Source organism: Symphalangus syndactylus, chromosome 13, assembly GCF_028878055.3.
Source record: "Symphalangus syndactylus isolate Jambi chromosome 13, NHGRI_mSymSyn1-v2.1_pri, whole genome shotgun sequence".
Classification (NCBI taxonomy): Eukaryota; Metazoa; Chordata; class Mammalia; order Primates; family Hylobatidae; genus Symphalangus; species Symphalangus syndactylus.
In genome coordinates, this window is record NC_072435.2 from 90,885,535 (window position 1) to 90,909,113 (window position 23,579).

The following is a 23,579-nucleotide window of genomic DNA, read 5'->3' on the forward strand; positions in this document are numbered from 1 at the left end:
AATATATTTAGCTTATCAGCACTGCAAGTACGAAAGGATTTGCATTTGCTTTTATGTCTTTACTACCTAATTATGCATCCCTAAACTAGTTTTCTTGCCTAATTTTGAACTGTTATATATATGTGGAATTGTACAGTATGTATGTAATTGTGCCTTTTTCTGCTCATTTGTCAGTTGTTTTAAAACAACTGGAATAAAAAAGCTAGAAGTTTTATTCCAGTATTTCTTTCTTCCATCCTCCGTTACTTCTAGCGTTTTTGTTTGTTTGTTTGTTTGTTTGTTTGTTTTTTGAGACGGAGTTGCTTTTGCCCAGGCTGGAGTGCAGTGATGTGATCTCGGCTCACTGCAACCTCTGCTTCCCGGGTTCAAGTGATTCTCCTGCCTCAGCCTCCTAAGTAGCTGGAATTACAGGCCCCCACACCCACACCCACACCCAGCTAATTTTTGTATTTGTAGTAGAGACAGGGTTTCGCCGTGTTTGCCAGGCTGGTCCCGAACTGACCTCAGGTGGTCTGCTTGCCTCAGCCACCCAAAGTGCTGGGATTACAGGCATGAGCCACTGCACCTGGCTTACTTCTAGTATTAATAACACTGCAACTAACTACTTTTTATATTCCACTAGATTCCAGTTTATATTTAACTACCTTAATGTAAGGTTATTTAGTAAAGCCATATCTGGTTTTTGAATAAATGCTTGAACTCTGTACCAAAACGTGAGAGATCTGTTTTTGCTTCTTGAGATCTTGAATAACTTTTATTTCCCTATTTTTTATAACAGTGAAACCAATCCGTAATCTAAATGGGCATTCAATTGGGCAATATAGAATACATGCTGGAAAAACAGTGCCGATTGTGAAAGGAGGGGAGGCAACAAGAATGGAGGTATGTGTGTCACTAACATTTTACTTCCATAGAAGACATTTTTTTCTTCCAAGCAGAAGGTCGTGATAGTTAAGTATATAGTTATACTGACCAGAATTAGCTTATCATCCATATTCACCCTGCCAGGAATTGGGCCATTTGAATTTGCAAATTGTGTATAGTCAGTACTAAATCAGTTGTGGAAATTAGGGCTGTGAAAGGATTGTTTATTCAACATTTAATGAATATTTATTGAGCATTCCTAGGTGCCAGTCTCTTTATAGTAGGCTCTAGGGGTAGAGCTGTGAACAGAATTCATAGGGGGAAGCAGAAAGACCAAAAAGTGCTAAGGAGATAAAGCAGGGAAAGGCTAGATAAGGACTGCCAGGGGCTATTTCATGTTGCTGCGTAATCAGATAGAGACTTCAAGAGATGGTAATTGTAGGCTGGGCTCAGGCCTGTTAATCCCAGCACTTTGAGAGACCAAGGCAGGCAGATCACCTGAGTGAGGTCAGGAGTTTGAGACCAGCCTGGCCAACATGGTGAAACCTTGTCACTACTAAAAATACAAAAATTAGCCAGGCATGGTGGCATGTGCCTGTAGTCCCACCTACTCAGGAGGCTGAGGCAGGAGAATCGCTTGAACCTGGGAAGCGGAGGTTGCAGTGAGCCAAGATCACACCACTGCACTCCAGCCTGGCAACAGAGAGAGACTCCGTCTCAAAAAAGAGAGAGATGGTAATTGTGATTCGTTCTGAATTTTTCTTCTTTCTCGCCCCTTGGCCCTTACTTATTTTTCAGGAAGGAGAAGTATATGCAATTGAAACCTTTGGTAGTACGGGAAAAGGTGTTGTTCATGATGATATGGAATGTTCACATTACATGAAAAATTTTGATGTTGGACATGTGCCAATAAGGTGAGAGACGAGACGATTGATTTTATATGGCTAATTAGCACCTCTTCTGAGTTAACAGCATTTTTTAAAAATGTGGCATACATACAAAATGGTATATTCATGAATGTAGAGTTCTGTAGCCCAACAATAAGAAAAAAAAAATAAGGCCGGGCGCGGTGGCTCACGCCTGTAATCCCAGCACTTTGGGAGGCCGAGGCGGGTGGATCACGAGGTCAGGAGATCGAGACCACGGTGAAACCCCGTCTCTACTAAAAATACAAAAAATTAGCCGGGCGCAGTGGCGGGCGCCTGTAGTCCCAGCTACTTGGAGAGGCTGAGGCAGGAGAATGGCGTGAACCCGGGAGGCGGAGCTTGCAGTGAGCCGAGATCGCGCCACTGCACTCCAGCCTGGGTGACAGAGCAAGACTCCGTCTCAAAAAAAAAAAAAAAAAAAAAAAAAAGAAAAAAAAAATAGCCTGTTAAACATTTTAACTGAGATAAAAATTATACACACACACACACACAAGTGCTCTCTTCAAGTCCGGTTTCTGATAATCATAAATGTCAGAGATTAATTTTGCTAGCATTCCTAGGTTTTTGGTTTAATATTTTTCCATTGGTAAACTTCCATTTACAATGTCTTTCAATTTACATTGAATTTTTTTAACATTTGAAGATGAATGAAGTCTGGATTTACATCCTTTATATGCAGGTCTTTGAGCTTGCTGCACGCAAAAGGAAATTCCCATGATAATATCCTGTAGTAGGTCTGTACTGGGGAATATAACACACACACACACACACACACACGCATAGACACGTAAACACGATAAGATGGCCTCCAGCTGGTGTCCTGTTCAGCTGCCATCTATAGTTAGGTATGGGCTATTATACATTCTGGCTTTTGATTGTTGAAAGAGCAACAATAAAAGTTTTTGGACTTCAACTACTAAGACACAGCTAAGGTCTGGGCATTTCTTAATGAGGGAAATGAGTTTTGGACTTCAACTACTAAGACACAGCTAAGGTCTGGGCTTTTCTTAATGAGGGAAATGAGTTCGTAACTCTTTTGCCAACAATTAATTTTGGATTTTCTCCTCTTAGGCTTCCAAGAACAAAACACTTGTTAAATGTCATCAATGAAAACTTTGGCACCCTTGCCTTCTGCCGCAGATGGCTGGATCGCTTGGGAGAAAGTAAATACTTGATGGCTCTGAAGAATCTGTGTGACTTGGGCATTGTAGATCCATATCCACCATTATGTGACATTAAAGGATCATATACAGCGCAATTTGAACATACCATCCTGTTGCGTCCAACATGTAAAGAAGTTGTCAGCAGAGGAGATGACTATTAAACTTAGTCCAAAGCCACCTGAACACCTTTATTTTCTAAGCTTTGTTGGAAAACATTATACCAGAATTAATTTGCAACATATTGTCTGTTTTAACAGTGGACCCATGTAATACTTTTATCCATGTTTAAAAAAGAAGGAATTTGGACAAAGGCAAACCATCTAATGTAGTTAACCAACGAAAAAGCTTTCAGGACTTTTAAATGCTAACTGTTTTTCCCCTTCCTGTCTAGGAAAATGCTATAAAGCTCAAATTAGTTAGGAATGACTTATACGTTTTGTTTTAAATACCTAAGATACTTTTTGGATATTTATATTGCCATATTCTTACTTGAATGCTTTGAATGACTACATCCAGTTCTGCACCTATACCCTCTGGTGTTGCTTTTTAACCTTCCTGGAATCCATTTTCTAAAAAATAAAGACATTTTCAGATCTGAGAGCTACATCTCAATGTCTGTGGTTATAATTCTGGACAGGATAAATAGCTAAACTTAATGTAGGCAAATGCAGAGACATTTATCTGAAATGTAGACCTCTACACTGAGACTTTTCTGACATAGTGGCTAAAACAAGATCTACACATGCATAAAAAGGGACAATCACCTTTTCTTCATAAATATACAGTTTTAGGAATATTTCACCATTCTTTGTAGGACATAGTAGTCCTTGTCTTTTTTTCCCCTGACATTGGAAAGATGTGCTAATTGAAACTTAGTAGGAACATTGTGCCAACTCGAAACCTTGATTTAGTAAAAATCTCAATGTTTAGATCCTTTGTCCAGTGGTGGTGTTTATCAGGGAATGTATTCAGCTTGCTCAGAAAACCCAAAGGGCATTAAAGCCACAAAAGCAAAGAAGAAAAAAAAAACCTCCCATGTTTGGATCTTGTTCTAGTTAGAAAAATTAAGTTGAAATTATTGGACTTTTTCATTCATGAGGCAAATGCTGTAATACCTTGCCCTTTGACAGGTTTGAATTCTTAACATTACTAGTGGTGCTTCAGGAAGTGAGGTTACAGTTACTTTCCTTATAGTGGCTAAGTGTATTAAGTTGAATGTAACAATGGTAATATTTGTTTGAACTGAGGCCCACTACTGATTAACAAATTGCTTGAATTCTTATATGTAAATAATTTTATGGGACTGTTCCATCATAATTTCTAAATCGTTTATATACCAAGGTAGCCTTAATTTGTATGTTTCAGTACAGTGAGATTTTATTGCCTCTGGGATGCTGTTTAGTTTTTATTTTGTTGAACGTTTTTATCCTAGGAAGAGAAACCTATGACTTGTGTACCTAGATCATCTGTTACATTAAAAAGCTGCTCTTTCAGCATTAGAGCTATAAATGAATGTTATCTTGTGGGGAAACAACCTAGGTTTTAGCTGTATGAGCTATGTTTATTATGGTGCTAATGTTCAATAGCCACATTTGACTAATTTCTCCATTCTCTGTGATGCTGTGGCTAGCAGCAGAGCTCGCCAGTTCATGCCTGGACATACTGTCAGGGCTGGGCCCTCCAGCTAGCTCCTTTGGGGTTGAGTCCATATCTTTTTGATGTGGAAGTATAAAGCGAGTATCTTGATTTCTAAACCCAGCAATTTTACAATTGACCTTTATGAGTGAAGACTTTTGGAGCTTTTAAAGACCTTGGCAGTCATGATCTCAAACCAATTAGGAGCTCCAAGCTCCCTTCCCAGGTAACTGTTGGGAGCAATGGCATCACTGTATGCCCTTGTAATGGCTGGAAGGGACATGATTTTGTAAGTAGGAAAGCTGTCACTTAAAACTGTATTGTTTGCTTATCAGCCATGTATCTCTTAAAATTTTGTTATGTTTACAACGATGTACCTTATTGGCAACAAGTTATTAGTTTGATGTTTAACAATAGTGCCTTTTAGTAAATTATTTTACAACTAAAACATGTTGTTTTTTGTTAGATCAACTTAGCAGAATGTAGACGTCCATGTTGAGATTTAAGATAAATAGTAAGAAATCTAAGTTTCTGTTTATTGTTTAGGTTTTAATTTTATCGTTGGTATTTTGAGACCTTTTTCATACTAAAATTTAGTGGACAGTACTACAGATTTCCCAGACCCCCCAGTAATATCCCCCTTCTCCAAGCCTCTCCCCGTAGGTGTTAGTTTTAAGGGATTAAAAAGTAAAGGGCTAAGTCACTTTTTCTCTCTCTCTCTCTTTTTTTTTTAGACAATCTTGCTGTGTCGCCCAGGCTGGAGTGCAGTGGCGCAATCTCAGCTCACTGCAACCGGGTTCAAGCTATTCTCCTGCCTCAGCCTCCCGAGTAGCTGGACTACAGATAAGTAAGTGCTACCACACCTGGCTAATGGTTTTTTGTATTTTTAGTAAAGGTGGGGTTTCACTATGTTAGCCAGGATGGTCTCGGTCTCCTGACCTTGTGATCTGCCCGCCTCAGCCTCCCAAAGTGCTGCGATTACAGGCATGAGCCACAGCGCCCGGCCTCTTGTGTATTTTTATATTGAAATAAGTACAAGCAACGATACCAATACAAATAGTTCAGGAGTTTTTACAATTCCATTAAAATGACGTGCTAAAATGTATAATGTTAAAAATAGTCCTTGAAATTAGAAAAGAGTAGACTCTGGTGTCTTGACCACGTAAATTTTTAATGAGGTATTGAGTGCGTAACAGTTGAGGTAACAACTTGCATAGGTATCATGAACAATTTTAAACATAGCCATTTAATATTCCAGATGTATTTTTGGCACAAATGATTTGTCTGTTCAGTGATAAAAGTCTCATTGCATTTCACTATCAGCTAACCCAGATGACTTGTTTTGTGAAATTTAAGAAAATTTACTAGTAGAGATCTCTTTCAAGTTTGTACTTACAGATGATCACTAGTGGTGAACAGCATTTGACAGAATATTATCTTTCAATATGACTTCAACCTGCAAATAAACCCACTTATTAAAAAAGGATACATGATCTTCCTGTGGTTAACAAAGCTTACATAGCTGGTCTACAGAGATTAGTTGATTCTACCCTCTCCGAATAAGATAAAGTTAGCAGCAACAGGACTTTAAAGAAATCCAGTGAGATTATCAGAGAAGAACAAAAAGAGTGACTCACACTGTATATATTTTTTTTTTTGCAAGTTTAGATAGCTTTTAATTTTTTTTTTTTTTTTTTAATGCTCAGGGCCAGTGTTTTAAGAGGCTCCTAACTAGCAGTCACATAATCCTAGCAAGAGTAAATCAAGCTTTAGTTATTTAGGAGAATGAGATGCTAGACATAATAGTCCGGTTGCCAATTTTGAACACTTACCTTTTCTGCCCTATAATTTTTTCTCTTCAAGACTCTTTATTCCTTTGAACTAAAAAATATATATAAAGTTTTAAGAGATCTAATGTCATCAGACATTATAAAATGAACTCATACCCAAGGTAAACGATTTGAATAACATCATATACTGGTTTGCTAAATTCAGACTTTTTATGACTGCTTAATTATTAGACTTCTGGACAAACCTGTTTGCTGCCAGACAAAAATCATAAATCCCAGCCATCATTTTTTCATGTCCATAGTTCCAGAGTTCACTTAAATATACTATTATTTGTAAAGCTGCCATTTTCATTTATAGTTTGACTATGCCAAATAGCAATTACTAAAACAATTTTGGGGTTACATTAACCAAAATAATGTCTATTACAAGGCCTGTTAACACACAAAGCCTCAGAAATACCAGTGAGTGTGACTGAAGAATATTTAGGTGATACCTTGACATGTCACTTCAGTAACTCCAAGGGGCAAGGTAACTTCAATATACAAATGAAAGACTATTAGTGACCAAAGTAGAGTCTAATATTTTCATCTATTAAGAATTTGTATAGAAAACACCTGAAAAAGATACATGTATATAAAATGATGCCACTTGAACTTTGTTGGTAGAAGATTGCACAAGTTCATGATCTGAGCCAATTAAGACATAAAAATATAAAAGAGGTAACAGTCTGAGGTAAACACCAAAGTTTAAAACTCCAAATATTTGAAGAAAGTAGTTACCTTCAGTTGATACACACATTTATACTTTGTAAAAAAAAAAAAAAAAAAAAAAAATTGTAGCTAGATATAAAATGTATAAATGTAGTGTACACTGATTCACAAGAAAACAACAATGAAGTTTAAAATGGTACATCAGTCTTTTAAAAAGCATATATAAATCATAGGAAGAAAACCCCATTGTCTTTGGATCAGCTAAGGATTTCATTAGACGAGGTATCAGCATCTTCATTGGGATGTTGGCTCCCCAACAGGAGCTCTGGAGGCAAAAGTTTAGCATGTCCATTCTCAGTAACTCGTTGGGTATAAAACAAGATATAAGCTTGAGCCTTGCATACTTCATCCATGGTGCACATGCTTAGCTTGGAATCATTGCAGTGTACCCAGAACCCTAGAGTGAAGCACAGAAATACATTTATGAAGGGACTTTAGAAAATTCTAGTATGAAAGGCATTGAGTGAGAAGCTTTTTCTGAAGGGAAAATAATTTTCTAGCCAATTCATTTTTCTTTAACGAGAAATACAGTTTGGGAAGTGTTATCCTGGAATTATCTACCTTTATTCTAGAAGTAGCTTAAGTTTTTCATAGCATGTGACTGATTAGAGTACCTGACACTATTTATTCCTTGTGTAAATCTACCAGTTAATGCTTTTGCCACTAATCATACAGGATGATCATCCTTAATTCCAAAATCTGGCCAGGCGTGGTGGCTCATGCCTGTAATCCCGGCACTTTGGAAGGCCAAGGCAGGCAGGTCACCTGAGGCCAGGAGTTAGAGACCAGCCGGGCCAACATGGTGAAACCCCGTCTCTACTAAAAATACAAAAATTAGCTGGGCATGGTGGTGCACGCTTGAAGTCCCAGCTACTCAGGAGGCTGAAGCAAGAGAATGACTTGAACCTGGGAGGTGGAGGTTGCAGTGAGCAAGGATCTCGTAGCTGCCCTCCAGCCTGGGGTGATAGACTGTCTCAAAAAAAAAAAAAAAAAAACCAAACCAAAACTTTTTGTGCCAACATGATGTCGTAAGTAACCCTGAACACATTTTTTTCCACTGCACTGTTTTTTACTATGAAACTTATGTGCACATAAGTATAATGCACTTACGTACATTACATGCACGTAAGTATGCTAATGACTGCTTATCATTAGCATATAAATCAGCCAGGAATTATCGTGATGCCAAACCACCAGACTGTCCATGAGTGGCTGAGATAGTGACACCTTTGTTTGCTGATTGCTCAGTGTACACAAACTTTGTTATATGCACTCTGTTAATGAAACTGTTTCATTATTTAAAGTGTTGTATAAAATTATCTTTAGGCTATGGGTACAAGGTGTATATGAAGCAAACGAATTTCATGTCTAAACCTGGGTCTCATCCCTACAATACCTCATAATGTCTATGCAAAAAAATCCAAAATTCAAAACACTTATGGTCCCGAGCATTTCAGACAAGGGTATACTCAATCTGTATTAAAAAGCAAATTGGGTTGGGCATGGTGGCTCACGCCTGTAATCCCAGCACTTTGGGAGACCAAGGCTCACAGATCACTTAAGGCCAGGAGTTCAAGACCAGCCTGGCCAACATGGTGAAACCCCATCTCTACTAAAAATACAAAAATGAGCCAGGCGCGGTGGTGCACACCTGCAATCCCAGCTACTCGGGAGGCAGAGGTTGCAGTAAGCCGAGATCATGCTGCTGCACTCTAGCCCAGGGGAAAGAGTGAGACTGTCTCAAAAAAAAAAAAAAAAAGCACAACTAACTTGGTAGTTTTTGGTAGTTCAGTGTTGAGTTAGCTTGGTGGATTATCGGGCTTCTCGTCCTCACCTCTCTTTTTCTGTTTGGGGTGTGTTGGGTGGAGGTGGGGAGTTGGAGGTTCATTCTGTGTTCAACAGTAAGTATCAAAAGGGGAAGTAAGGCTGGGTGCAGTGGCTCATGCCTGTAATCCCAGCACTTTGGGAGGCCGAGGCAGGCACATCACGAGGTCAGGAGATCGAAACCATCCTGGCTAACACGGTGAAACCCTGTCTCTACTGAAAATACAAAAAATTATCCGGGTGTGGTGGCACATGCCTGTAGTCCCAGCTACTCGGGAGGATGAGGCAGGAGAATGCTTGAACCTGGGAGGCGGAGGTTGCAGTGAGCCGAGATCGTGCCACTGCACTCCAGCCTGGGTGACAGAGCGAGACTCCATCTCACAAAAAAAAAAAAAAAAAAAAAAAAGCGTGGGGAGGGGGGAGTAAAAAATAAATTCTCAATCCAATCACTTTTGCTAGAACTAGACTATCCCAGAAGGCAGAAAATAAGTGAGTTTTGTATGTTAAACTTGAACGCAGTGTTTGTTCCAAATATCTGTGATCCCCTAGTTCATTAGGTACCCTATTTCTTTAACAAAATTACCTGAAGTAAACCAATAAACATATGATCTGCTTTTTGAAGTGTGTCTTTAAGAAAAGTTAACACTCTGACTTTTAGTTAGCAACAAGACTATCCTCATTATTATATCCCTCCAGCCCTTAGTCAAAAGTACTGCAAAACCTACAGAAAATATTTCATGCATTAACTCTCAGTTTTTAGTACCTGCAGAGGTATTCTCCCTAAGAAAGTAAGTGGTCAAGTAGCTTTATGATTTAGTAGTCAATTTAGAAATTGGTTAAAGCCTGAACTCCAACCTCCAAGTCCAACCCAAGATAAAATACTTTTTCTTATCTGTACCTCCTTCAGAATTATAGCAGTAGGCAGTGTAGTGCCCTGAGCCAAATCCTTTCCCATGGTGCATCACCACCGCAGACAAGTCATAGATAAAGCATTCTGGTCTGAGGGATTTCAGGGTCTCCCTGCAGCAATAGGGCTCCATGTTTAACATTTCCTCAAAGCCGACGTGAACACCAATCTTCTCTCGGTTATTACGTCCTGACCACCTGTGAACAAAGCAGTGTAAAATTATCAACACAATTAAGGGAAAATAACCATGTACTAGGTCCAGACACTTGTAACAGATGACCCCAGGCAGCATGGAATACAAAGTATCATATGTAATATAAAATTATTTCAATGCTGAAGCTGGCTATAAATGGAGAAATTTTGGCTTATTTTGCCTTCTTGTAGTTACATGATAATGTAGGAAAAAAAATTAACTTTTGGGAAAGTATTGCCTTATGGGGGCATTTATCCCCTAACAGGTAAAAGTCAAGGCCAGGAAAGGGTTGGGAATTTTTTGTTTTTCGTTGTTTTTGAGTCGGAGTCTTGCTCTGTTACCTAGGCTGAAGTGCAGTGGTGCGATCTTGACTTACTGCAGCCTCTGCCTCTCAGGTTCAAGCCATTTTCCTTCTGGGACTGCAGGTGTGTGCCATCACGCCCAGCTAATTTTCGTATTTTTAGTAGAGACAGGACTTTACCATGTTGGCCAGGCTGGTCTTGAACTCCTGACCGCAAGTGATCTGCCTGCCTTGGCCTTCCAAAGCGCTGGGATTACAGGTGTGAGCCACTGTGTCCAGCCCCACCAAAGGGTTTTTAACTCCTTATTGTCTTGCCAGGATATGAAGAGGGTTATCCCAGATAGGAGCTACAATCTGGATCTTTCTTGGCCAAGTATGGAGGAAAACAAAACAGGCCACCTCTATTTCCTCAGAACACTTCAGAGCTTTTCAGACTAAAACAACAGGAACTGTGTCCCCTCGCTGTGTGTAAGTCAGCACAACCGCCCACTGGTGACAGAACTGAAAGAATGCCCTTATCTTGTCATTTTCTGTCTGCTGGTCATACTTCCCATTACTGGATCTCAGCATGGCAATGTGTTTATCGATACGCATAATGAGTTGGTGCTACGAGGGGAAAATAATGTAACGTGGTAGTTCAAGAGATTATAATCCAGTTTGGGGTAGTATGGTACAGAGACAAGGCAGACATAGATAAAAATATAGTAGTAAAGTACTAAAACATGAGTTTCAGACAAATAACAGCAGGTAGAGAAGGGAGAGACAAGAACATAATTTTATGATGGAAAAAAAAATGTGAAAATGCTTAATCCAGTGTAAAATGGCATGGAACTAAAGATGAACTATGCAAATCATGTTATCTGCTGGACCATAAGTCATATTCCAATCTCTCTGTGGGGTTGTGAAATATATATTTGGTTTTGCTTCCAGTTTCCTAAGATACATCTTCTAAAATTCTTGGAATCTCTGGAGTGATAAGAGTGTCTTGGCTGGCCGTGGTGGCTCCCGCCTGTAATCCCAGCACTTTGGGAGGCCAAGGCAGGTGGATCACCTGAGGTCAGGAGTTCAAGATCAGCCTGGCCAACATGGTGAAACCCCATCTCTACTAAAAATACAAAAATTAGCCAGGCGTGGTGGCGCATACCTGTAATACCAGTTACGGGGGAGGCTGAGGCAGGAGAATCGCTTGAATCCAGGAGGCAGAGGTTGCAGTGAGCCGAGATTGCGCCATTGCACTCCAGCCTGAGCGACAAGAGCGAAACTGTCACTCAAAAACAAAAAACAAATGTGTCTTTTGTATGCTAATGAGATAACTAGTGGCTGGCAACCCCTAGATAGCTTCAGGATGTGGGCAAGTCACAGGAAAGACCCGGGAATGACTAGAGGATGGGGACTTGCAGCTTCTTTCCAAACACTGCCCCCAACCCCCAAAGGGAATGGGGCTGAATGATGTAGTCAGTCATGCCTATGTACTGAAGCCTCCATAAAAACCCAAAAGGATGGGCTTCTGGAGCTTCCAGATAGCTAACTATGCTGAGGTCCCCGGAGGGTGGCACCCCCAGGGAGGGTGTGGAACGTATAAGCCCCTTCCCACAAGCCATGCCCTATACATGACTTCCATCTGGCTGTTCATATGGATCCTTGAAACTCTCCTTTGTAATAAACGGGTAAACACAAAGGTTTCCCTGAGTTCTGTGGGGGCCCTCCAGCAAATTAATCAAACCAGGGGAGCGGCTTGTGGGAATCCCATTAAATTTACAGTCAACGGGTTGGCCAGAATTTCCACAAACCTGGAGTTATGACTGGTGTCTGAAGTGGGGGTCAGTCTTGTGGGACTGAGCTCTCAATCTGTGGGATCTGATGCTACCTCCAGGTAGACGGTGTCAGAACTAAATTGAATTAGAGGACACCCAGCTCGCGTCTGCTGCAGAACTGATGACTTGCTTGGTGGGGAGAAATCTACACATTTGGTAAGCAGAGGTCACATTCGTATTCTCTGTTGTAAGAGTATGGTAGGAGAAACTGAGTTCGGTTTTTCCAATATCTCTCAGCCAGGTGCGGTGGCTCACGCCTGTAATCCCAGCACATTGGAAAGCTGAGGCGAGCAGATTGCCTGAGCTCAGGAGTTTCCAGATTAGCCTGGGCAACATGGCAAAACCCTGTCTCTACCCCCAAAAAAAGAAAAAAAAGAGAGAGATACAACATACTGATAAAGAACACTAAGATAATACTATACCCAAAATTCATAATGGTTTGCTTCTGAAGAGGGGAAAGGAACAAGACTGACAGGCACACACAGGGGACATCAAAGGTATTAGAAATATTCTGCCAGGCACGGTGGCTCACGCCTGTCATCTCAACATTTTTCTTTTTTTTCTTGAGACATAGTCTCGCTCTGTCACTCAGGCTAGAGTGCAATGGCATGATGTTGGCTCACTGCAACCTCTGCCTCCAGGGTTCAAGCGATTCTCCTGCCTCAGCCTCCCAAGTAGCTGGAATTACAGGCATGTGTCACCACGCCTGGCTAATTTTTGTATTTTTATTTTTATGTTTATGTATGTATGTACGTACATATGTATGTCTGAGACGGAGTCTCACTCTGTTGCCCAGGCTGGAGTGCAACGGCGTGATATCGGCTCACTGCAACCTCTGCCTCCCAGGTTCAAGCGATTCTCCTGACTCAGCCTCCCGAGCAGCTAGGATTACAGGCATGCGCCACCATGCCCGGCTACATTTTTGTATTTTTAGTAGAGATGGGGTTTCACCATGTTGGCCAGGCTAGTCTCGAACTCCTGACCTCAGGTGATCCACCTGCCTCGGCCTCCCAAAGTGCTGGGATTACAGGCGTGAGCTACCTTGCCCGGCCAGCACTTTGGGAGGCCAAGGTGGGTGGATCGCTTGAGCCCAGGAGTTTGAGACCAGCCTGGGCAACATGGTAAAACCCTATCTCCAGCCTAGGTGACAGAGTGAGACTCAATCTCTAAATAAATAAATAAATAAGCAAATGTAAGTCATTTACTAGCCAAGTATATGGTATTAAAAGTTAATTCATTTGTCAGAAAGGTGATTAAAGTAAGGGGAAAAAATTATAACATGCATTCTTTAAGTTTTGAAGCATTATAAGCACAAGGAATGATCACTTTGCAACTGGTCCTACTACAGACCTGAATCGTTTGAGGTGCAGTCTGAGAACCTGAGGTAGGTGGCATATCATAAGTTGTTTCTGGGCTTCTGTGAGTACAACTGGTTTGGAGGAAAACCTTCTACGCTTTGCTGTAACATCAAAGAAAGAATAAAAATCAAATTTAATTTAAAGATGCAGGGAAAAGCTGAGTGAACCTTCTTTTTAATTAAGTCAGAAATGAAAAGTATCTACTGTGTTCCAGGCATTGTACTGTGCTAGAGATACAGACATGGGCTTTGCCCTCGAGAAACTCACGATCCACAATTAAACAAAAAACTTATGAGCTAGTCAAGTTAGACAGATCTGTAATCAAGTACATGATTTAATAATAATCTTGCATATAATGTAATAGAACAAAGTATACTGCTATAATACATTTATTTATTTATTTATTTAGAGACAGAGTCTCACTCTGTGGCCCAGGCTAGAGCGCAGTGGCGCGATCTCAGCTCACCACAACCTCCACCTCCTGGGTTCAAGCAATTCTCCTGCCTCAGCCTCCCGAGTAACTGGGACTATAAGTGCGCACCACCACGCCCGGCTAATTTTTGTATTTTTAGTAGAGACGGGGTTTCACTATGTTGGCCAGGCTGGTCTCGAACTCCTGACCTCGTGATCCACCTGCCTCGGCCTCCTAAAGTGCTGGGATTACAGGCATGAGCCACTACACCCAGCCATAATAATATTTTTAAATGGAACTGGCTATACCAATTAATAGGAAAAGTTACAACATTCCCTAAACATTTTAATATACATTTTCCAAACTCTTAATTTAAAAGTTTGTGGTCAAAATATTTTAAAAAGAAATAAGAAAAAAAAAAGTGTGTGGTCAGTTCATTTACTTAGGCTAGTCAGAAACCCAGAGGAAGGTCCTGATTGCCTAGAACATCCCTCCACTTTTCCTGGGACCACCCCAGCCCCTGGTCAATGGCCTAGGAAAGCAGGACTTTACCAGCTCTGAGGCCTCCCTCACTTAAGCGTTTTGCTTTTGCTCTTTTAGCACTAGATCTTAGACAGCTGGAACTCAGGATTCTTCTCGTTGTCCCTTCTGCTTCCCTAGAGGTCCATCTATGGACTGTCCTGCAGCTGGGCCATCGGCTACAGTTTGTTCCTGATGTCCAGGAGCTATCCTTCAACTTGTACACCAGCTCCAACTCCAGCCATGGCAGCAGCTGCTTCTCATGTGGGAAGCAGGCTCAGTCCACCATGAAGCTGAGCTCTAAGCCACCTTCACTGGCCTTTCTTCCAGGTGTCTGACCCTGCGATCCAGGTTATCTGGCTGCTGTTGAATGTCCTGGACCTACCTCTGGATTGTCTCCTAGCACATCCAGTCCAAGGGTAGCCAGATAGGGGATGTCAGCTCCTCGGCGTATAATTGTAAACGTTTGCATTGCTATGTTAAAGCAGCTCTTTTAGGCCTGTATTTGGTAGCTTTAGTAAACATATAGAAATTTGCTATAAAACCATATTCTGCATTTATAACATCACCCCCAAATTTGGTGATGAAAGCATTTGGGACTCATCACGTTTATGTCCAAGAAAAAAATAATACTTCATTCATAACAACTTTGACAAAGATTTATTTTTTAAAAAAACCTTATAAATTTAAGGCTACTTTATGTGTTCACATTAGACAGCACTCAGAAAAAAATGTTAAAGTCATTCCAGGAAACCATCAATTGATATAACATTTCTTCAATGTGGGAATATCCTATTTTTGTTTACCTTAAAAGTTTAGTATCTAAAGCCTTAGAATCTATTTGCGAGACAGGGAAATTAGGGAGAATACCTGAAAAAATATATACAGTATAGTATAAACTAATATAACTATAGCATAGTTTACTGTATAGTATACTATACTACACTATATGTTTATACTATATATATAGTATAAATACTAAGATGCTATGTAAGTATATCTTATTCTTTTTTAAAATTTCAATAGGTTTTTGGGGAACAGGTGGTGTTTGGTTACATGAATAAGTTCTGTAGTGGTGATTTCTGAGATTTTGGTGCACCCATCACCCAAGCAGGGTACACTGTACCCAATTGCGTAGTGTTTTATCCCTCACCCCCTCCCACCCTCTCCCCTGAATCTGTAAAGTCCACTGGATCATTCTTTTTTTTTTTTTTTTTTTTTTTTTGAGACAGAGTCTCGTACTGTCACCCAGGCTGGAGTGGAATGGCGTGATCTCGGCTCACTGCAACCTCCCCCTCCCGGGTTCAAGTGATTCTCCTGCCTCAGCCTCTTGTGTAGCTGGGATTACAGGTGCGCGCCACCATGCCCAGCTAATTTTTGTATTTTTAGTAGAGATGGGGTTTCACCATGTTGGCCAGGCTGGTCTCGAACTCCTGACCTCAGGTGATCCGTCCACCTCAGCCTCCCAAAGTGCTGGGATTACAGGTGTGAGCCACCACGCCCAGCCCACACTCGATCATTCTTATGTCTTTGCATCCTCATAGCTTAACTGCCACTACATATACACATCAACAGAGGAGATGAAGACACAGTAGATCTTTTTGTGTGAACAGAGGCTTGTTCTGTCACCCAGGCTGGAGTGCAGTGGCATGATATTGGCTCACTGCAACCTCTGCCTCCTGGGTTCAAGAGATTCTCCTGCCTCAGCCTCCCAAGTAGCTGGGATTATGGATGTGCTACACCACACCTGGCTAATTTCTATATTTTTAGTAGAGATGGGGTTTCACCATGTTGGCCAAGCTGGTCTTGAACTCCTGACCTCAAGCGATCCACCTGCCTTGGCCTCCCGAAGTGTTAGGATTACAGGCGTGAGCCACCACACCTGGCCAACACAGCAGATCTGGTGGTTTTACACACCATTTCCTTGGAGGAAGATGCTTCTTTTTTTGTTTTGTTTTTCTTTTTTCTTTTTTTTTTTTTTTTTTTTTTTGAGACAGAGTTTCACTCTTGCTCAGGCTGGAGTGCAGTGGTGCAATCTCAGCTCACTGCAACCTCTGCCTCCTGGGTTCAAGCAATTCTCCTGCCTCAGCCTCCCGAGTAGCTGGGATTACAAGTGTGTGCCGCCATGCCCAGCTAATCTTTGTATTTTTAGTAGAGACGGGGTTTCACCACATTGGCCAGGCTGGTCTTGAACTACTGACCTCGGGTGATCTACCCACCTCAGCCTCCCAACGTGCATAGGATTACAGGCGTGAGCCACCGCGCCCGGCCGAAGACACTTCTCTTTAATTGAAGTGGCTGTTTCACCCCCAGTGTCAGGTTCCTGTGCTCTCCTCTCTTAGAGCACTTATCATAGTGGATCCTGTCTATCTGCCTCCTCCATTAGGAATGTGAGCACCTTGACAGTATATAACCTCTATCTACAGACACCGGGAATAACTAACACAGAAGAGACAGTGCATGGTTTTGAACAAATCTTTGTTTTGATGAAGCCAATCTCCACATCCAAATAATATATGCAGCAGTCCTGCATATACTATTTCCTCTTTTATGTATATAGACACACACACATACATTTATCTACATATCATTTTGATATGTAGCAAAAAAAAGCTCATAAAGCAAGTGTTTCATTCACACTACATGACATGCTTTCCTTTCATTATTCCTCTTCACTACTTTATTTGGTCCACATATCATATTTAAACTTGTTATGAATCTTCTGTCTCCAAAATTGTCTAGAAGATCAGAAACAATTTAAATTCCATCAATATGGCCAAACAAATGCATAGTTCGTAAATGCCAGTTATAAAGTGAAAATGTCTGTTTCTTTTGACGAACTGAAAAAAAGTTCATTTTCATAAATGCTAAAGATTTCTTTCAGCTTCCTCTCATCTGCGTTTCTCTTTATCATTCCTAGGAAAGCACCAAGAACACACCATCTTTACTCACAGTTACACTGGTCACATACGTAGATTTTTCCTCCTAAAGCTTCAGTTTCTGTAAATTTGGCCAACATTTCAGTAACCAGACATGGCTGGGAAGCAATATCTTTTCCACTGCATTGATATCTTTCTGGAAACTCCAATGACAAGTCCCAGAAAGGTTCTATGGTATTTGATTTGTTGTCACATGCAAGACATGTAACCTGCAAATGAGAATATGAGTTCCTAAGATTATAATCTTTCCATCAAAACATTAACTCTTTTCACTAGAGGTCACTGCCACTAAATAAACTTTTCTCATGAAAATGCACCATTAGAATTCTGAATAATCTGCCTGTTTCTCTTTCATCTTTTTTTTTTTTTTTTGAGATGGAGTCTTGCTCTGTCCCCAGTGCTAGGGTGCAATGGTGCAATCTTGGCTCACTGTAACCTCTGGCTCTTAGGTTCAAGCAATTCTCCTGCCTCAGCCTCCTGAGTAGCTGGACTACAGGTGCCAGCTACCACACCCAGCTAATTTTTCTATTTTTAATAAAGACGGGCTTTCGCCATGTTGGCCAGGATGGTCTTGAACTCCTGACTTTAGGTGATCCGCCCACCTCGGCCTGCCAAAGTGCTGGGATTACAGGCGTGAGCCACTACGCCCGGCCTCTCCTTCATCTTTTGCTGATTTTTCTTCCTAACCCCAAATCCTATAACCTCTTAACTCAATCCAATCTTAACCACATTACAAGTAAAATACTATCTTTTTTGAGGCCCTGACAACTGATAATTTCAAAAGACAAGATATATGACATAAATGATCATGTCATACTCCTACTTAAAGCAAACATCACATTAAAATCCCCATCCAAACACAGAAAACATGAAAAACATGGAGCTGTTTTAACAACTTACATAGGCAATGTAGCAACCAGAAAGGAAATGAATAGCAACTTCAGTGAAACATTCAGCAGGATTTAATGCCAACAAACACTGCACATAATTAAAGACAGACTCCATGAACTAACAATTCACATATGATATATTATAAAGAACCTCTTTCACACAAGCTATAGTCCTGGCACAGGCAACAAAATAAAGAAGCCAGTTCTAATACAGATTTTAGATTTCACAAATTGACACAAAGAACTCTCCTGGCTTTTATAGTCTAAGGACTCAGTAGTGCCAGGGCCAGACATTTTGAGAATTTTCTTGAATTAAACAAAAAAAACAAAAACGAAAGCAAAAACACACAAAAAGCCATCCCAGTCTGGGTGTGGTGGCTCATGCCTGTAATCCCAGCACTTTGAGAGGCCAAAGCGGGAGGACTGCTTGAGCCCAGGAGTTTGAGACCAGCCTGGACAACACAGTGAGACCTTGTCTCTATAAAAAAAATAAAAAATAGAAAGGAAAAGCCATTATAGCAACCAACTGTCTTAAATCTCCTGAGAACCAGTTCCCTAAGAGTGTATTAAAGAAAGAGAAGCAAAAAGCTGGTACAGTAATTTTTATTAATTTCAAAATTCATTTATAAAGGAAAAAACAAGCACAAAGCCACTTTCATACTACTGGAAATTAGATAGATAGATAGATAGATAGATAGATAGATAGATAGATAGATAGATAGATAGATATAAAAGAAAAACACTTTCTGGAAAGAACTTTGTCACCAAGTATCAGAAGTCTTACTCTGACAAAGTCAACTTCTAGGACTCTGTCATAAGGAAATCAGAAAATTAATTGATGACATTATAATAATGAAAAAAATTAAAAACAGTCAACAACAGGGGAATGGTTAAGTTATGGTATAAACATATGATGTGGCCAGGCGCACTGGCTCATGCCTGTAATCCCAGCACTTTGGGAGGCCAAGGCGGGCGGATCACAAAGTCAGGAGATCAAGACCATCCTGCCTAACATGGTGAAACCCCGTCTCTACTAAAAATACAAAAAATTAGCCGGGTGTGGTGGCAGGTGCCTGTAGTCCCAGCTACTTGGGAGGCTGAGGCAGGAGAATGGCATGAATGAACCTGGAAGGCGGAGCTTGCAGTGAGCTGAGATCGCACCACTGCACTCCAGCCTGGGCAACAGAGCAAGACTCCATCTCAAAAAAAAAAAAAAAAAAAAAAAAAAAAAACCAACATATGATGTTAAATAGCAGAAATATACCAAAAAAAATAAAAAAATTATGAACATTGAAATGTTTTGAAAAGAATGATGAAATATTTTTAATTACTGGAAAATCATTACAATATTACATCGGAAAAGCAGATAAATGCAAAATGACCAATTATTGGAAAAAATATGTATATATGTGCAGGAGAAAAAAGACTAGAAAATATACCAAAATATTAATAGTTTTACCTATGGATTGTGCGGTTATAGGATTAGAGAATGATTTTTCTTTTCTTCTATATAGATTTCCTATATTATATAGGTTTCCTGCAACTATATGTTGCACTCTGTAACAGTGTATTTTAAAACTTTTGCATAAAAAGGAAATGACAGAGAAAGATGGAGAAGTAAAATTGCAGTACAATTCTTATTTGCTAATTGACACAAAGTCTTTCCATTTCTGAAACACTGAAAAATAAACTTCATAGATATTCCTTAAGAAGAATGACATCTGAAATACTTAAACAACATTGTAGGAAAGTATGCTATAAAAACAAAAGATGGCCTTATTACAATGACAGTTGAACTGAAGAACAGAGGCAGGTGTGCAGGGGGAAGGAAATGACCTAAAAGCCTAATAGCCTCAGTTATAAAAAAAATTTTGTTTAAATCTGTGTGTTATGGGAAAGTAGAGAACCTTATGTCTATTAACAGTTCACCAATAAGTCCACTCAGTATAGAGAACCTTTACTTAGAAGATTCTGGTTTTATAGCCTACCTTATCATGACAAAGGAAACTTTTGAGTAGTAATTAAAATAAAGGAAAATAATTTAAGATTATTTTGGATGAAATCACATTTGTTTACCTTAAAATTTCCCTACCTACTTGTTAAAGCTCTCAGACCAGGATATAGGAAGTCCTCCAGGGCTACTCCTTGGTCCCTGAAATTGCTCAAGTGTGCACCACTTTCTTTCTTTGGGTTTTTTTTTTTTTTTTTGAGATGGAGTCTCGTTCTGTCACCCAGGCTGGAGTGCAATGGCGTGATCTCAGCTCATTGCAACCTCCACCTCCTGGGTTCAAGCGATTCTCCTGACTCAGCCTCCCAAGTAGCTGAGATTACAGGCGTCTGCCACCACACGCAGCGAACTTTTGTATTTTTAGTAAAGACGGGGTTACACCATGTTGGTCAGGCTGATCTTGAACTCCTGACTTCAGGTGATCTACCTGCCTTGGCCTCCCAAAGTGCTGGGATTATAGGAGTGAGTCCCTGCGCCCGGCCATGTGCACCATTTTCATCCCGAGAATGGCAGCATCTTTAAATCCGTTCCCTCTGGGATTAAACCCTCCTCTTCTCAATCCCTCAGATAACGAATGTAATATTGGTAACCTAGAGAGCTCCGTCTCCTGATTTCTCCCTCCCTCCAAAAGCTTTTGATACCATGGATGTAAAACTACTTCCAATGATTCAGGAAAGAAGGAATTGTAAATGAGTGAACTGATTTCTCTATACATATTTATAAAAACAATCTATTTTGACCTGAAAATGGTACTAGCTCAACACACTAGATGTACATAGAATATGCCTTTTTATAGGCTACACTTTATGAACTCCCCATGATGAAAATAAGATTTTAAAAAATCCATACCTGACTAAGAAGTTGTCCGTGAAAAATGTTATTTACAACATTCAGAACTTGTTTGATGAGTTTCCTTTGAGAAGTGGGGATAAGAGCTGGTAAACTGGTACCAGTTATCTCTAATTCACGTTGTATTTTATCTAAAAGTTCACAAAGAAATTCCTGAGCGTCTTGTTGGGCATAACCACGAAAGGCAGGAATGAGTCTCCACACTGAGTGTAGCATAGCAAATGGTGAGACCAACGCCCACTTTCCAGACCACATGACTTGGAACAAAGTATGCAATTCATGACAAAGAGAAATGTACTGTGAAGTTGGCTCCTTTGGCTGAATAAGTTCCATCTTTCTACTTTTTGATGCTCCACCACTTAGTCCTGATGACAGACTTGATTGTCTGGAGCGAACAAAACCTGTATCTTTTTCCTGACATTCATTCATTTGATATACTACCGTATCTGTGACTGGTGGATGCTTACAAGAAGATCTTGTCTTTTCGTTAGCAGTCATAGCCAGCCATTGGTTCAGATCAAGCTTTAAAAAACATTGTCGAAAAATAAGTAAATGACTCAACACCTGAAGAACAGAATTCATATAGCAAGTATTTCCCAAATTTCTCAATCCGGTTACACCAGGAGTTACTATTGGCCTTCGCTTAACTGAGGAGTCACTGACTTTTTGAGATCTTTCATTTTCCGAGGTAGAGAGTACTTTATCTTTTGCAGGTGATGATGGCGTTTGTGCTGGCACCTGAACAGAGACTATTTCTATTATGGTCGACTGAGCGAGCCCTTGTAAACGTAAACTCTTTCTTGGAGGCATACTTTCCAATTCTGCTTTAACTTGATACTCCAATTCTTGCCGTCTTTTCTTTACTTCTCTTTTTACTACTATTTTTTCCTGAAATGGTTCTTCTTGCTTTTTTCTTCCAATGGGTGATTGTTCAAACCATGTTCGAAAGATTTTACCCATTAGTATTCTTCTCCTGTGCCAAAGAGCAGTATACATTTGATCTTCATTTTGAAGCAGAGATTGGGCACTGTCATGTAAGAAATAAGAATAATCACTTGTACCCATGGACCGTACAAACCTCCCACTATGAGTTGTGCAGTGATAATTTTGACTTTTGATGGCACTTAATGTACTTCGTAGTAACTTCAGGTCTCCAGTTGCATTATCATTCAGAACATAATCATCACAAAGGTAACAAAAAACATACATCTCATTCACCTCCAATGCAACAGGATGACTGCTTTCTTGAAAGTGCTTGAGTGCATGCTCTTTGATATATCTTCCACAGGCAACATGGGAGCAGCTAAGGCAAGCCCAAATGGACTCAGTTGTGTTGCAGTCCACACAGTGCCATTTCTGAGGGTTGAGGCTGGAATGGTCTTGAGCAAGCTGCAGCTCCCCAACATGTTTGCACTTATCCATTGCTAGCATTTATTTAGTCTAGCTGAGAAACGCATAATCCAAACAAGTCTCTGTTCACAACACTTGAAGCATCTGAAAACTAAACAGAACAATGTCAGTGTTAATAACAAGACGCTAATATTTTTCATAAGATATTTTTCCCACGAACAATAAAGATTTGTGTCCTCTGCTCCCAATTTCTAGGCTGCTTATCATAATACCATCGGCAGTTCTCACATTTCCCTTTCTCTAGACTTCCCTAATCTCACATCCACCTTGCTCTGAAAGCACACACTTCACTTTCTCTAATGAGTCGCCTTTAACTTTTGTTTTTAACTTTCTGCCACCATCTAGTGGTGAAAAATGGGTAGTAATCACTTTCCATTGAAATAGCTTAAGATCTATCCTTTTTACTCAGTAGTCTGAGGGGCAGTTTCCAAAACTGCATTCTTTTTTTTTTTTGAGACAGAGTCTTGCTCTGTGACCCAGGCTGCAGTGCCGTGGTGCGATCTCAGCTCACTGCAACCTCTGCCTCCTGGGCTCACGTGATTGTTGTGCCTCAGCCTCCCGAGTAGCTGGGATTACAGGAGTGCACCACCACATTCAGTTAATTTGTTTTTCGTATTTTTACTAGAGACAGGGTTTCATCATGTTGCCTAGGCTGGTCTTGAACTCTTGAGCTCGGGTCATCTACCCACCTTGGGCCTCCAAAAGTGCTGGGATTACAGGTGTGAACCACTGTGCCTGGCCCCTTTTCTTAAAGACTGGGGTTGGCAAGACCCAAATATATCTCACTAATATTTATAAACATTCCAAGCCTTATGCGGAGTTAATAAAGCACAATCAAAGATGAAAAGGTGAGTTTTAAGGCAGAAAAACGTAGGTTTGAATTGTACCTTTGCCACACACTGTTAAATGTATGATTTTGAGCATATGTTTTAACTTCTCTAAACCATCTGTAAAAGAGGGAAAATCATACCAACTTCAATTGAATTGTTGAAGAACTGAGATAATA

General features: G+C 40.3%; 2 protein-coding genes and 1 long non-coding RNA gene across 14 annotated transcripts in view; 2 read left to right on the forward strand and 1 right to left on the reverse strand.

The window, feature by feature from the left end:
• Positions 1-3,551, forward strand: part of METAP2 (methionyl aminopeptidase 2) — a 110,173-nt gene extending 106,622 nt beyond the window's left edge. For all 6 annotated transcript variants that reach the window (XM_063614280.1, XM_055238761.2, XM_055238762.2 and 3 more), the window contains 3 exons: positions 779-882; positions 1,663-1,778; positions 2,862-3,551. In XM_063614280.1, the coding sequence (XP_063470350.1) occupies positions 779-882; positions 1,663-1,778; positions 2,862-3,114 (473 nt within the window). In that variant the 3' untranslated portion in view covers positions 3,115-3,551. The remainder of the gene's footprint in view (positions 1-778; positions 883-1,662; positions 1,779-2,861) is intronic.
• A 2,189-nt stretch (positions 3,552-5,740) lies between these two features.
• The window catches only part of USP44 (ubiquitin specific peptidase 44), a 36,016-nt gene continuing 18,177 nt past the window's right edge, over positions 5,741-23,579 (reverse strand). For 6 of the 7 annotated variants that reach the window (XM_055238745.2, XM_055238741.2, XM_055238744.2 and 3 more), the window contains exons 2-6: positions 21,164-22,664; positions 17,430-17,625; positions 13,539-13,647; positions 9,872-10,077; positions 5,741-7,546 (exon numbers count right to left, since the gene is read on the reverse strand). In XM_055238745.2, the coding sequence (XP_055094720.1) occupies positions 7,347-7,546; positions 9,872-10,077; positions 13,539-13,647; positions 17,430-17,625; positions 21,164-22,594 (2,142 nt within the window). In that variant the 5' untranslated portion in view covers positions 22,595-22,664 and the 3' untranslated portion in view covers positions 5,741-7,346. Of the gene's footprint in view, positions 7,547-9,871; positions 10,078-13,538; positions 13,648-17,429; positions 17,626-21,163; positions 22,665-23,460; positions 23,521-23,579 lie in introns of all 7 variants that reach the window. The other variant, XM_063614253.1, reaches the window with a different exon arrangement.
• On the forward strand, positions 10,568-13,046 carry LOC134732032 (uncharacterized). Its single transcript, XR_010114892.1, has 4 exons — positions 10,568-10,842; positions 11,305-11,663; positions 12,252-12,354; positions 12,992-13,046. It is a non-coding gene; the product is annotated as an uncharacterized lncRNA (long non-coding RNA).